At 35.6% G+C, this 15565-nt stretch overlaps 1 protein-coding gene across 2 annotated transcripts in view; it reads right to left on the bottom strand.

Annotated features, from left to right (window-relative positions):
- The window catches only part of top1b (DNA topoisomerase Ib), a 41686-nt gene extending 30189 nt beyond the window's left edge, over positions 1 to 11497 (bottom strand). Inside the window, exons 1-8 of one of the 2 annotated variants that reach the window (XM_051880258.1) lie at positions 11343 to 11497; positions 11074 to 11098; positions 5179 to 5254; positions 4786 to 4870; positions 4586 to 4659; positions 4351 to 4440; positions 4179 to 4275; positions 4005 to 4099 (exon numbers count right to left, since the gene is read on the bottom strand). In XM_051880258.1, the coding sequence (XP_051736218.1) occupies positions 4005 to 4099; positions 4179 to 4275; positions 4351 to 4440; positions 4586 to 4659; positions 4786 to 4870; positions 5179 to 5254; positions 11074 to 11098; positions 11343 to 11375 (575 nt within the window). In that variant the 5' untranslated portion in view covers positions 11376 to 11497. The remainder of the gene's footprint in view (positions 1 to 4004; positions 4100 to 4178; positions 4276 to 4350; positions 4441 to 4585; positions 4660 to 4785; positions 4871 to 5178; positions 5255 to 11073; positions 11099 to 11342) is intronic. The other variant, XM_051880259.1, reaches the window with a different exon arrangement.
- Between the last annotated feature and the right edge of the window lie 4068 nt (positions 11498 to 15565).

Genomic DNA, 15565 nt, shown 5'->3' with positions numbered 1-15565 from the left:
TGTCCTATTTCCCCATTTTTATTTTTATTAGTAGCTGAAACTTTAAATCTTTACACTGTGCATTGCTCCCAAATTAAAGGTATTGAGATAGGATATTTCACCTTAACTATTAGTCAACTTGCTGATGACACTTGTTTATTTTTGAAAAACAAAGATCAGGTCCCTGTTATTCTGGAGGCACTCAAACTGTTCTCTGATGCCTCAGGTCTGTCTGTGAATCAGTCTAAGAGTGAGATTATGGCTGTACACCAATTAGAAGACTCATGTGTATCTGGAAAACAGGTTAAACAGGTAGTTAGATACTTGGGTATTGTAATTAGTAAATCAGCCTCAGAGAGACTTACAGAGAATTTTTCACAAAGATTACAAAAAACAAGAAATATTTTTAACTGTTAGCTCCAAAGAAATTTATCTATTCAAGGTCGTGTATTGATTTCCAAGGCTGAAGGGATCTCCAGACTTGTATATCCTGCATTATTGTTACGTTCCACGTGTGTTATGTGTATACTTTTACGCTCTTCTGTCCTCCTATTTTCCCTCTGCTTTTAGGTCGGTGTTTACTGGCTGCTTCGATTGTCAATCATCATTTCTGACGTCATGATGTCCTGCCAATTTGCTGACGCGCCAGCTGTATTTAAGGACTTTATTTGACCGTGTGTCGTGTGCGCCATGCCAGCGTACCTCATGCTCTAACGCTGCCAGTCGTTTTGTGATAATGCCATTTGTTTCTTCGGTTATCTCACTTTGTGCAGTCATGCTTTGTGTCGTGAGATTTGATCTATTTATAGACTCGTTTTAACAATGTCCGTGTTAGAGTTTTAGTCTTGTTAGTCTTGCCATTGTGCGTGTCAAGTTAAAATTAATCTATCTAATTAAATATGCCTTTTGACATGACTCGAGAACATAGCCAGTAGATATGAGCTTTCTACTTGTTGTTTGAGTAGGTTAATTTGTATTGTTAGCCTAGGTTTGTGAGTGTCGCACCACCCTTGTATTTTTGTTTGTAGATTATAGTAGTTAGTATATAGTCGTATACGCCGAAGATTTCGGTTTTATTTTTATATTTTCTTTTGTTAGTTAGTTTAGAGGTTAGTTGTAAGGATTGTTTTATTTTGTTTATTTCTTTTATTTGGGTGACACTCCTGTTTCCTTTGTTTAATGTTATATTTTTTTCATTTTCTAAACCCTTTGTAAAACTTCTCAATAACGCCAAAGTTCTTTGAAATACTACCCTGTTTGTACCATCTTTGATCTGCACCACACCTGGTAACAGTTGTCTCGTTTAAATGTTATGAGAACATCCCATTTTTAACATCAAAAACGTAACAATTATCTCTTTATGTAGTTTCTAAAATGTGTGCCGCAGTTGATAAAATTTTATTTAAATTTATCTGGAGAGGCAAGACAGAGTATATTAAAAGGAAAGCCATAATCAGAAGTGTATCAGAAGGAGGACTAAATGCTTTAGATTTTGACATTATCAATAATATATTTAAAATTAACTGGATCAAGCACTGTCTTTGTGAAAAAAACCTTCCATGGTTCTTTATTCCCAATATAATCTTCAAAGAATGTGGTGGTCTTAATTTTCTACTTGCTTGTGATTTTAAATGCACGAAATTCCCAATTAAGTTGTCTAAGTTTCACAAACAAGCTTTGAATGCGTGGAAATTAGTCTACAAACACAATTTCTCTCCCCATTCCTGTGTTATTTGGAATAATCAATATATATTTAGAAACAAAAGCATTTTTTGGAACGATTGGTTTAACAAAGGTTTAATTTTTGTTACAGACTTGATAAATCAGTCAGGCGACATAAATATTTATAATGAATTTGTTAATTATTTTTGGACAAATGTATCTTCTAAAGAATATTTAAAACTCATTCATTGTATCTCCCCGAAACTACTTAATCTTATAAAAAAGGAACAGATGTATAATCCTGTAATTGGTTCTCTTCCTTCTCTGACTGTTGGGGGCCTATCCATTAGGGATAAAAAATGTAATAATATGTATATCAGAAGAATATTAACCAGAAAAAAAAAAGTGTTTCACCTAAGGCAATGGTGAAGTGGAAACAGGATTATCACTCCCTTGTTTTTCAGAATTTGTGGTCAGATATAAATAAATATGTAACTCCTAATAAAGTTAAATAAACTCACTTTAAAATAATAAACAGATTCTATCCATGTAACAATTTTATTAGTAAATTTAAAGAAAAAACACTTCTTTTTCAGTTGTAATTATACCAAATTATTTTGGTCCCAAGTTTCTTTGTTTCTTTTTGAGTTATTTTACAAGTTTGTCACTATAACTGATGTAATGGTCTTGTTTATGGATTGTGATACTGGTTTATTGGAATGGATAATATAATTAAACTTCTTATTCTATTAGGGAAATATCATATACATAAAGCAAAATGTATATCGACTGTACCAAATAGTAGACTATTTTCCACTGATTTGAAGAATTTTTACGACTCTCTAACTTCAATACAGAACAATCGAAAAGCTGTTAAGACATCTAAGCTGTTGAAAAGGATACTTGATGTATTAGAAACATGATTGATTTGTGATATAAGATGCATAAATTTGATTTTATTGTTTTATAGATTCAATGTCTTTGTATTCCCCTATTGTTATCTCCATAAAAAAAAAAAAAAAATAATAATAATAATGCACAGATATCTTTTGAAATATTAAAAAAAAAAAGGGGGGGACTTTGGTATAAACATGAGGAAACATAAAGGCCAAATTCCCTTATTCATTCATCACAATGAATAAAACAAAAGAATATAGTTCTGCTGTGCAGCAAAAGATTGTTCACAAAATAGAAAGTGGCTGTAAGAAAAGAGTTGAAGCATTGAAAACCCCCATTTCCACTATCAAGGCAATAATTAAGAAGCTCCAATCAACTAAAGATGTTACAAATCTGCCTGTAAGAGGACAAGTGTTTAAATCGTCCTAATGCGCTGTGAGGAGGAAAGTTTGAGTGGCAAAAGACTCTCCAAAGATCACAGCTGGAGAATTGCAGAGATTAGTTGAGTCTTGAGTCTCAGAAAGCCTAAAAAAAAAAGATCAAACAGCACCTACATTCCCACAAGTTGTTTGGGAGGGTTTCAAGAAAAATCCTCTGCTCTCATCCAGAAACAATCTCCAGCATATTCAGTTGTCAGACACGACTGGAACTTCAAACGGGACCGGCTTCTATGGTCAGATGAAACTAAAAAAAGAGCTTTTTGGCAACCCACCAGATGGGTTTGGTGCACACATGGATGAAAAGTACCCCATGCCCACGGTTAAATATACTGCTGGATCTTTAATGTTGTGGGCCTATTTTTCTGCTGGAGGTCCTGGACATCTTTTTCAGATACATGGCATCATGGATTCTATCAAATACCAACAGATAAAAAATCAAAACCTGACCGCTTCTGCTAGAAATCCAATAATGGGCCGTGGTTGGATCTTCCATCAGGACAATGATCCAAATCAAACAACAAAAATGTGTCACTGAGCACAAAATAAAGCTTCTGCCATGGCCGTCTCGATCCCCTGACCTGAACCCTAAAGAAAATGAGTGGCGTGAACTGAAGAGAAGAAGCACCAACATGGAGCAGGGAATCAGAAGGATCTGTAGAGATTCTGCATGAAGGAATGGTCTCTGATCTCATCAGGTGTTCTCCAAACTCATCAGACATTATAGGTGAAGACTCAGAGCTGTTATCTTGGCAAAAGGAGGTTGCAAAAAGTATTGAATAAAAGGGTGCCAATAATTGTGGCCAACGTGTTTTGGAGAAAAACATTATTTCATAATGTGATTTTTACCCCCACGTTCAATTCTTTTCCTTCAATGAAAGGTTAGATTTTTGCTAATTTTATGAATTAAAGAACAAAAGGATAAACAATGCAGATTTATTTTTACAGTCATCTTTGATCATATTTATCAAGGGTGCCAATAATTCTGACCACCACTGTAAATACAGTTTTGTCTCAATTAAGTCTCACCATTTCCACTTCTCCTCGGGCTCGTTTTTGACTTTCTTTTTCCCTCCAGTGGTGACTTTCTTTTCCTCTTTTGTCCTCTTCTTTGGTTTCCTTTCCTGGGTCAATAAAATATGATGTCAGTAACAGTCCAAAGCCAAAGTGAAGGTGTACATTGTTCAAAAGAGTGATGTTTACCTCCCTCTCCTCATAATCACTGTCATCTTCCTGTTTACGTTTCTTCACTTTCTTCTCATTCTCCACTTTTACCTTTTTGGGCTTGTGTTTATATCTGCTTTACAAAAAGAAATCACTATGGTTTTACATGCCATATGCTGAGGATCATGGGAACAGATCTTATTGCACATACTCGTCTTCATCCCGCTCTCTCTTGAGTGACTTCTCATGTTTGATGGAGTGATGATAGCCATTATCCTCTTCCACTTTAATTGACGGTGAGCTGAAACAAGAGACATGTTATTTTTACAACATTTTTAGTTTCGATTACATGTTCAATTAAATGTTCAGCAGTTTATATTGGTTTATATATAAAATAATACACAATTTATATTTTACAATGTGGAAATCGAAACATTGTGACTTACAAATGATGGACATCGCTGTCTTGCCTTACAAAACCATTCTCTTTATCTCGATATTTCACATCAGAACTATGGAACTTCGCAAGAAAACAAAAACACACCCAAAATAATATTTATAAACACATAAAGAATGTTCAAATACTCAGTGACACAAGGTGCATATTTCATTCATTATATTTTGTAACTCTCTGGTATGGCACAACCTTTTCTTCTTTTTGCTTTTCTTTACGCTTAAGTTGCTCTTTTTCTTTCTCTCTGTGCTTCTTCTCTGAAGAACTTCTGTGTTCGCTGTAAAACAAATGGAAAAAGAGGAGATTCTCCTTTAGGACAATAGATAAAAGAATCAACAATGAATATTGCCCTCCAAACAGCATGCCAGCAACTACAGCAGATCAATATTCCAAAGCCTGATAATATATAATTAATAACATATAATTATAATAATTAATTAATTATGTAAATAATATATAATTAATTAATAATATATATAATCGTCTACTAAACATGAAAGTACAGGGAATGGGTTGTAAACAATGTTAGAATTATTTTCTGCCTTGAAATCAATGTCAAAAGGAAGTAATAAAAAAAAAAATCACCTGTTGCCGTTCTTTGAGTTGTCTCGCTCTCTCTTGTGTTCTCTGTCTTTATGTTTGTCCTTGTGTTTGTGTGAATCTGAGTCAAAAACAATAGTTTTATAAAAACTTCCCAGCTTTATATTTAGATGTCATACATCTAAATGAAATTCATAGTAATCCATTTGAATACATTTAAAATAAAATAAAAAATTAGGAATGTGATACATTTTAACTCCTCAAATGTATGTGATATGCAATTACTTGATGTAGTATCACTGTATAAATACATTAAAAAAAAAAGTATCAGATTACATCATACTACATCATAATAACAATTACCAGTGTATTATGTTATTATGGGACTTTACTAACAATAAATTAACAGAAAACCACAATAGTACCTTGTTGTACCATGTAAAAGCCATACTATATGAATATGGTAATTATAGATTATGTTGGCATACTGTATATTTAGGAAATAAATATAAATTAGAATTATAAATATTATAAATGTGTCCACATTACGCTTATTTATTAAGTTATCATACACTTATGTTTTAGTTTAAAATCATTAGACTTTTATTTTTAAGTTCTACTGTAGTGTATATGCCTATTTTAAACCCAACTTTAAAAACTTACAACAGTGATTGACATAAAACACATTACTGAGAGAGTTCAAAAATACTTATGGGAGCAAAACAACACATAAATGAACTGGTGGTGTACAAAAGCATTGTGCTGCTCTTCAACTCCTCATGTGCAACCTGCTTTTGTGCTAATGAACCATTAAATATATTTTAGAAAAAATATGTAAAACATGATGATACACTAAATTATGAAGCCAATCCAGTGACTCTGAATGGGGTTAGTTTACCAGCTCACAAAACTCAAAAGACACAATCTAATTCATATCAGAGTGAAATGTCATTATAGGCATAGATCAACATATTAATCTCTTAAATTTACTTTAAAATTAGCATACCTCCCAAATAATTAAATAAAGACAAATATGAGCAAAATGAAATGGATCAAATATGTGTTTTTCTGAAGCTCGTCTACACCAGAGCCACTGAAAAACAGTTACAACATACTTTGATCTTGTCACATGGTTCATGGAGCTCATTAGTTCCAAACAACTATGTGCTTTCAATCTGAATAGGTTTAAGCAGGATAGACAGTAGTTTCAATATATTTGCAGAAATTTCTGGCCAATATTAACGCATAATGCGCACTGATTACTACACTGACTAAGTTTTACAGTAGAATTTTATTCTGAGGAAAGAAAAAGTCACAACCTCAGTATGTTTTTTTTCTTGAGTTTAGGTATTAGTGATCAAAAAGACCGATCACCTTAAGTGAAACTTTTTATCTTTTCGGTACTAAATAATTGTGCAATAATTATTATCCATTCAATGCTAAGAGGCAAATTAGAGGCAACTGGTGGCCAGAAAAATAATATTCATATGTAATGCCTCTTTAATAAATATACATGTATATAGCTCTAGTCTAGTTGCTCAAAAGAGTATTGCCAGTTATTACTCTTTTTTATTTTTTATTTTTTTTTATTTTGCATTTTAATATATGTTTAGTCATTTTCAAACACTAGATTGTTATGTTTACTTTTATTTTAATGTTTAGTTTAAAAGGATTATCCTAATGTTATTTTAGTGAATAATAATGAATGCAAGCAAATACTGAATTTAATCCAAGAAAGAAGTTTAAAAGTGTTTAAAAAAAAAGAAAAAAAAAGGCAACCAATTGCATCAACAAAACTCTTCATTATATAATATATCCAGTGAGGCATTAGGTAAGTTATTCCTTGAATGGACAGTCGTCATAGAAAGTTATTCGACCTCATACAGGGAGAGAAAGATTTGCAGAAAGACTAAAAACTGTTAAAATACAAACCCGATTCCAAAAAAGTTGGGACACTGTACAAATTGTGAATAAAAAAGGAATGCAATGATGTGGAAGTTTCAAATTTCAATATTTTATTCAGAATACAACATAGATGACATATCAAATGTTTAAACTGAGAAAATATATCATTTTAAGGGAAAAATTTGTTGATTTTAAATTTCATGGCATCAACACATCTCAAAAAAGTTGGGACAAGGCCATGTTTACCACTGTGTGGCATCCCCTCTTCTTTTTATAACAGTCTGCAAACGTCTGGGGACTGAGGAGACAAGTTGCTCAAGTTTAGGAATAGGAATGTTGTCCCATTCTTGTCTAATACAGGCTTCTAGTTGCTCAACTGTCTTAGGTCTTCTTTGTCGCATCTTCCTCTTTATGATGCACCAAATGTTTTCTATGGGTGAAAGATCTGGACTGCAGGCTGGCTATTTCAGTACCCGGATCCTTCTTCTACGCAGCCATGATGTTGTAATTGATGCAGTATGTGGTCCGGCATTGTCATGTTGGAAAATGCAAGGTCTTCCCTGAAAGAGACAATGTCTGGATAGGAGCATATGCTGTTCTAGAACTTGGATATACCTTTCAGCATTGATGGTGCCTTTCCAGATGTGTAAGCTGCCCATGCCACACACACTCATGCAACCCCATACCATCAGAGATGCAGGCTTCTGAACTGAGCGCTGATAACAACTTGGGTTTCCTTGTCCTCTTTAGTCCGGATGATATGGCGTCCAAGTTTTCCAAAAAGAACTTCAAATTTTGATTCGTCTGACCACAGAACAGTTTTCCACTTTGCCACAGTCCACTTTAAATGAGCCTTGGCCCAGAGAAAACGCCTGCGCTTCTGGATCATGTTTAGATATGGCTTTTTTTTTGACCTATAGAGTTTTAGCCGGCAACGGCGAATGGCACAGTGGATTGTGTTCACCGACAATGTTTTCTGGAAGTATTCCTGAGCCCATGTTGTGATTTCCATTACAGTAGCATTCCTGTATGTGATGCAGTGCCGTCTAAGGGCCCGAAGATCACGGGCATCCAGTATGGTTTTCCAGCCTTGACCCTTACGCACAGAGATTGTTCCAGATTCTCTGAATCTTTGGATGATATTGTGCACTGTAGATGATGATAACTTCAAACTCTTTGCAATTTTTCTCTGAGAAACTCCTTTCTGATATTGCTCCACTATTTTTCGCGGCAGCATTGGGGGAATTGGTGATCCTCTGCCCATCTTGACTTCTGAGAGACACTGCCACTCTGAGAGGCTCTTTTTATACCCAATCATGTTGCCAATTGACCTAATAAGTTGCAAATTGGTCCTCCAGCTGTTCCTTATATGTACATTTAACTTTTCCGGCCTCTTATTGCTACCTGTCCCAACTTTTTTGGAATGTGTAGCTCTCATGAAATCCAAAATGAGCCAATATTTGGCATGACATTTCAAAATGTCTCACTTTCAACATTTGATATGTTATCTATATTCTATTGTGAATAAAATATAAGTTTATGAGATTTGTAAATTATTGCATTCCTTTTTTATTCACAATTTGTACAGTGTCCCAACTTTTTTGGAATCGGGTTTGTATGACAACTAGCATCTGGTTATGGTAGATATTGAAGTGTCGCTCACGTTATCTGACTGCAATTACAGTCTAACTATCTATTATCCAACGATAAACATTAACTATAATGCGAGTCATAAAATACCACTACTGGCTGGATTATTGAGAGGTCAACTAATGTGTTAAAATGTCAAAAAATGCAGTAATTTCATTAACTTGCCAGCGGGTGTGCTTGAAAATGAATGAGGTTCAATGCTAGAACTATTGGTTGCTTAGAACTATTGGTTGCTCCACAACATGTGTTACTTTCGGTGTCACAACTTTGTTTTTCAATGGCTCTATACACTTAAGTTGTGATGTCACTGGGGAGTCCCTGTTTAAAGAAGTCCTTACTTTATTTCAGCTAATCTTGCCAATAATAACCAACTGTAGAACTGCAGAGCCATATGTCACATCAGTCTGAGGACAGCAGTGCCAGGCCAACAGTCTCAGATCAGTGTTGGGGTGGAGATAGCATCATTAAGGGTAGGTTTAGTGGTTGGGTGGGCTTGGGCATGCGTTAAGATAGAGCTTATAGTTATAGTGAAGGGTATGGTTAGTGGTTGGTGCGGGATACACTATCGACAGCACCACCCTAACTTACGGTCTGACGCTGCTGGCCTGGTGCTGCTGTCCTCAGACTGCTGAGACATGTGGTTCTGCAGTTATATCTTATTCTTGCTGGCTAGATCAAACTGGAACTCAAAGTGACAAATAGATCGACTTGTATAAAAGAGAAGCAAATAAAAAGGTGTTTTTTATTGCTTCAAAGTTGAAAATGGGCACAGTATGTAGGTTTATGAGTGCCTTCAAACTTATCTGAAAACATCATTGTACCTCCACAATTATGTGTTTATATATGGGTTTGGCAGTTTGAAGGGATGTTTAGAAAGTAATATCAGTGTACGAGGTTTAACAACGACTGTAAAGCGAGATAAGAAAAAGCCACAATGACACACACACACACACACACACACCTTATCACATTAAAGGCTTAGTTGACCCAAAAATGAAAATTCTGTCATTTATTACTCACCCTCATGGCGTTCCACACCCATAAGACCTTTGTTAATCTTCGGAACACAAATTAAGATATTTTTGTTGAAATTTGATGGCTCAGTGAGGCCTCCATAGCCAGCAATGACATTTCCTCTCTCAAGATCCATTACTAAAAACATATTTAAATCAGTTAATGTGAGTACAGTGGTTGAATATTAATATTATAAAGCGACGAGAATATTTTTGGTGCGCCAAAAAAACCAAAATAACGTCTTATATAGTGATGGCCGATTTCAAAACACTGCTTCAGGAAGCTTCGGAGCATTATGAATCAGCGTGTCGAATCAGCGGTTCGGAGCGCCAAAGTGACGTGATTTCAGCAGTTTGGCGGTTTGACACGCGATTCGAATCATGATTCGATACGCTGATTCATAATGCTCCGAAGCTTCCTGAAGCAGTGTTTTGAAATCGGCCATCACTATAATAAGTCGTTATTTTGTTTTTTTGGCACACCAAAAATATTCTTGTAGCTTTATAATATTAATATTGAACCACTGTACTCACATGAACTGATTTAAATATGTTTTTAGTACATTAATGGATCTTGAGAGAGAAAATGTCATTGCTGGCTATGGAGTCCTCACTGAGCCATCGGATTTCAACAAAAATATCTTAATTTGTGTTCCGAAGATTAACGAAGGTCTTTCGGGTGTGGAACGGCATGAGGATGAGTAATAAATGACATTATTTTCATTTTTGGGTGAACTAACCCTTTAACATGCTACATTCCAAGAAAATTTGGTATTACCACTGTATAATGAGCATGTATATATAATACCATGGTAGTAAATTGCCAGTACTTTTTGTTAATGTTGCTACCATAAACATAGTTACAGTTACTGCTAGAGTAAAATAACTCCTTATCAGGAGGACCACTGTCACGTAAAAATAAATTACATGAAAATGACAGAAAGATAGTAAAAGCTTCTTTAGTTTTATGTTTTACAGTAACAACTGCGGTAACTATGGTATTTTGGTGGTTGTTATGGTGAGCGAGTTGTCTGTTACATGAGTTATTGCTGCTCACAGAAATGCTGCTCATATTCAGAGAAAAGAAAATGGCGCAGAGACTAAGTCCTCACGCATCCTTTCCCCACTTTCAGCGGCCAAATTCAGCCCGTTACCCTTCAAAATGCACACGATGACAGTTATTCTCCGCTAATCGATCTACTACTCTATGTGAATGTGATCTCAGCGTGAGGCATTTCAGGTGTCAAGTGTGGTTTTACAGCGCTGTTTCTGAACAATAAACAGCAGAGAGCGCGTCTGACGGGACTTAGTCTCTGACGCCATTTCTGCAACATCTCACTGTAACTCTCATCACCTGTAAATCAACACTTACTATAGTCCAGAGACTCGGATTCCATCTGAAACACATATTTATACAGCATTTAAAGATATTATGTTGCATTTCAATAACAAAAACGCATGCAGTTAGAAGATATTCGCGCATAAAGTTGGCGTTGCGCGATAAAAAAATGTTCCATGTATGTACAATCTTAACTTTTCGTTTGTAAAGTTTACTGCAATAATCTACAATTTCACTGTATATAAATCCAGATATGTCCTGCGAGAATAGTTTAATATTGAGAACATGTTCGAAATTGATACCTGATGGTGTTTATGTGCGTGATCTCCGCTCATGTTGAGACTCTGATGATGAAGGTATTATCTGGAAATGAAAAAGATGTCGGTATTTTAAAAGCTGTGACAAAATGATGACAGTTCGGTCGTCGAGAGGTAAGTCTGAGTCTATCGCTACTACGCATGCGCTGCTTGTGTTTGAAAAACACCGAGTACACTGGATTTTGAACACAACTACTAAGACCACAACATTATATGCAAACTCTAAACTTATCTTCTTCACACATCTCAAGTTAAGATCTAAAGCCAGTTTTAACAAGTTCATTTATCAGGTATTACGTCTATATGTCTTATGAAACTGAATGTGTTGGGAAGAATGGTGCTACAGGGTATTCTAAGGATTTCTAGTCAAAAGACCATTTTTTTCTTTAGAAGTGATTTTCTATTCAGACACCTAGCTCAAAATTACAGATTACCTCTAAACTAAAATTTCACTATTATAGGGGTCCAAGCACCAAAGGTGAAGAAGAATTCCAATTTCATTCTGCCTCAGTATTTTATGTGCAGGCAGGGTTAAACAAAACATTGCTTTATTTTATAGTTGCAGAAGCTTATATCTACATTATATTTCTTTGTTTTTGCATGATTCCAGAGATCATTTACATAAATGTTCATTAATATAACTGAATTTTGACATAATAATGAAAAGTTTAACTGGGTATTACTAATAAAGTTATAAAGTAAAGACACAGGTCAATGAAATTTTAACATTTATGAATATATTGCTGAATTGGTATACTTTGTTTTTTTACGCGTCTGCTGGTGTACGTGCACAGTCGAACGCACAGCCTTGGAAAGTATACTTCATTTGAGCAGTCTCTCACAACGAGTCACAACCCATGTTGTAAAGAGTTGTACAAATGAGGGTACTTTCTAACCTCTTCGCACAATCTCTTGTCTATGTAGATTTCCATTGTCACTGTAGCTTGCATGCGTTCCGGTCTGTTCTGTTTATGCAGTTTTGACTACCTTGTGAATCAACGCCCCCAGGGCACGAATGCCACCTTGTGGATAAACTAAATACTGCAAAAAAGTTTAAATGCGCATGTGCGACCTGCGCATACAAATTCGTGCAGTTACAAAAATCTGGAGGTGTGCATACTCTTCTGATGACGAAATTCGCGTCACCCATACTGTACGCTGACCCTTGCGTACGTGTAAAAAGTGAACTATACTTTGGGCTTATGACATCATTTTCCATTGTGAAAATTTTTCCGCCATTTTGAATTTTCTGAAAAACCTACTTTTTCGAACTCCTCCTAGGCCGTTGCTCCGATTTTCATGAAAATTGAACCAGATCATCTTCAGACCATGCAGACAAGTTATGCAAAAAGTTATGGAGTTCAAGTCGATTTTCAAACTGTTTTCGAAAAACGCACAAATTCTACATAGCGCTTGCGAAAATAGATGTAAGGCTGTATCTCCTCAATGCTTTTCTCATATTCAGACCAAACTTGGCCCATATCATCATAAGCATGACCTGAGGTTACATGCTACGTTTTGGCACAGTGCCACCTACTGGTCCGGAGACATGGTAAATGGCTATTACTTCTGAACGGTTTGTCCAAAAATCATAAAAGGTCTTGTTAGATTCGGGGCATCCTGCAGATATGATAAAATGATATAAATATGACAAACATGAGTCCAAAAAAAATTATATCCAATTTTCCCATATCGGCCATTTTGTGCATCGGCCATTTTGAATTTTGTAGTAAAATGCTGTATTTTACGAACACATTAACGGATTGTTACGAAACTCAGTATGGGTATGTGTCAGCACAATGTCCTGAAGGAGTATGAGAATTTTAGGACCAGTGGCACCTAGTGATGAAAAAAAAATATTTATATGCTTATAACTTTGGATGTGGTTGACTTATTTTCACAGGAGTCATCTCCTTAGATTCCTGAATCCTTGCTGAGTCCAACAATACCAAACATGCTAGGCCTCCTTATGGTTTGTGCAATGTTGTGATCGAAAATAGGAAAACATAGGTTGTTATATGCTAATGGCCAAATGTCAAAATTTTGATAGTAAGTGGTGAAAAAAATGCAATCAAAGTTGTGCATGGGCCATTTTTTTATGTGCTCATAAATATAAATGTCTATAACTCCTAAACAAAATTAGATATTTTCAGCAAATTTGACACTTACATGGGCGCACTCTGAGGACACCTTTCTTTTTTTTTTTTTTTCTTTTTTTTCTTTTTTTTTTTTTTTTTTATGTGGGATTGTCACTTGGTGGTGCTATAATTAAACAAAACATGAAATTACCACAAAGTACAATAGAGTATTAATTGCTAAATGACATAAATTGCCATATTTTATGAATGCATTGTATCATTACAAAATTCGAAACATGCCATTGGGATCATGCCCTGAAGGTACTCAAAAAGATTCAAGACAACGTCACCTTGTGGTCAAAAGTTATATTGACATTAAAAAATTGCTAATAGCTTTTGATTAAGCCTATTGTCATGAAACTGGACTTAATATATTCCCTGGGTAACGCCGAGAACATAGATACCAATGGTGCCATATGTCCTGTCCAAATACCCACACTTGCGGTCTTGGCCACTTGAGAGCGCATGCAGGAAGTAAGTGCGCAAGACTGTCCCATGCATGTCTTAAAAATGCTAGTGCAGTGCCCTTAATGCACACTAAACCCACACTATTTTGAATACCGCTTCGGAGCGGTATTCGAGGCTAAGCGTATCCCATCATGCATTATGTTCAGGAACTCACATGCCCCGAAATCACAAGATGTCAAGGAAAACATTCAACTGTAAGTTAAATTAATTATATATTACATATAATTTGGTAGAAAAATATAAAGTGTTGCACATTTTATTGATGCAAAGATGAGTAGGCTGTGTATTTTGTACATCATTTGCAACTGCTTTTTATCACAATTTTAAAATTGTCTTGTTAGTTACATAGCGACCACTGAACAGACATGTAGAAGTGTATTTTAAAATGCAAAGTATTGAAATGAATAATTTTTAAAAAAGCTGTACACGCTTGCATTTATTTGCAAGATTGTGTCCCATCGAATAATCAAAAGTTCTACACACACTTGGAGTCTTCACGCCGCCTTGAACACTTGAGCCAAATACAGAAAATACGTCATGTAAGTAGACAAGTGGTCAAGTGTAAAGACTGCAAGTGTGGGTATTTGGACAGGGCAATTGTTGGCCAAGATTCCTGTCCGCCATTTAGATTTTCTTTTTCAAACTCCTCCTAGACCATTAGTCTGATTTTCACCAAATCCATGTCAGATCATCTTCAGATAATTTCATGTCGATAGATGAAACAGTTTTTATATAGCGCCGTAAAGTTGAGGCATGATGCCAAAATGACTCTGAGGCTGTGTCTCTGCAATGCTTTGGCATATTGACACCACATTTTAATGTGTCATTGTCACCTCACTCTGAACACACATCAATTCAATCACAGCGCCACCTATTGGTATGAAGTGATAAACTATTAACTCATATAATTAGTGACTACATTCATGATTTTTTAGCCATTCTGCCTAAAATGACATATGGCTGAATCCCAAATGGCACCATTCTATGCACTTTCGGTCTTGTGGACTTACAATGGCTGCTGCGTGCACGTGTCCGTTAAGTCCATGAGATCGTAGGGTGTCCCATTAATCATTTTAGGTTTCAGAAGGGTGCTTGCAAGCACCCCCTTTGCGGCCGGTATGCGCCCTTGATGCTCACTTCAGCTGAGCCTGCAAGTTTGCGAGCTACGCAGATGACTTTACCCGGCAATCAAATCAGCATTACGTCACGAAAGTGCAGACTCAGAGGAAGACCGTGAGGGTTTAGGGTGCCATTTGAGATTCAGCCTATGTCTTTAATTGCTCATTGTTGCAGTCAGTCTGATACTCCCAGCCATGCGGGCATGACTTCTTTGTGCTTGGCCCCATAATTGCTGCTTGCAGCTATGTTTATTATTACTACATTTTATAAGTGATGGTAAAAGGAAATATTTTTAAACCAAGCCTGACTTTTAAAAAAATGTAATCAGACAAAACTTATTTATAATGTTCAGGACTTTTTTTTTTTTTTTTTTAAATGCCCAATAAGTTTTACAATATATTTATTTCATGTTTCTACAAATGGTTTCCATTTTGAATTTTCAGAAATCTTTTTTTTCCAAACTCCTCAGACAACTTCGTTGGT

The sequence above is a fragment of the Ctenopharyngodon idella genome, chromosome 22 (assembly GCF_019924925.1).
Source record: "Ctenopharyngodon idella isolate HZGC_01 chromosome 22, HZGC01, whole genome shotgun sequence".
Classification (NCBI taxonomy): domain Eukaryota; kingdom Metazoa; phylum Chordata; class Actinopteri; order Cypriniformes; family Xenocyprididae; genus Ctenopharyngodon; species Ctenopharyngodon idella.
This window is presented reverse-complemented; position numbering and strand designations above follow the sequence as displayed.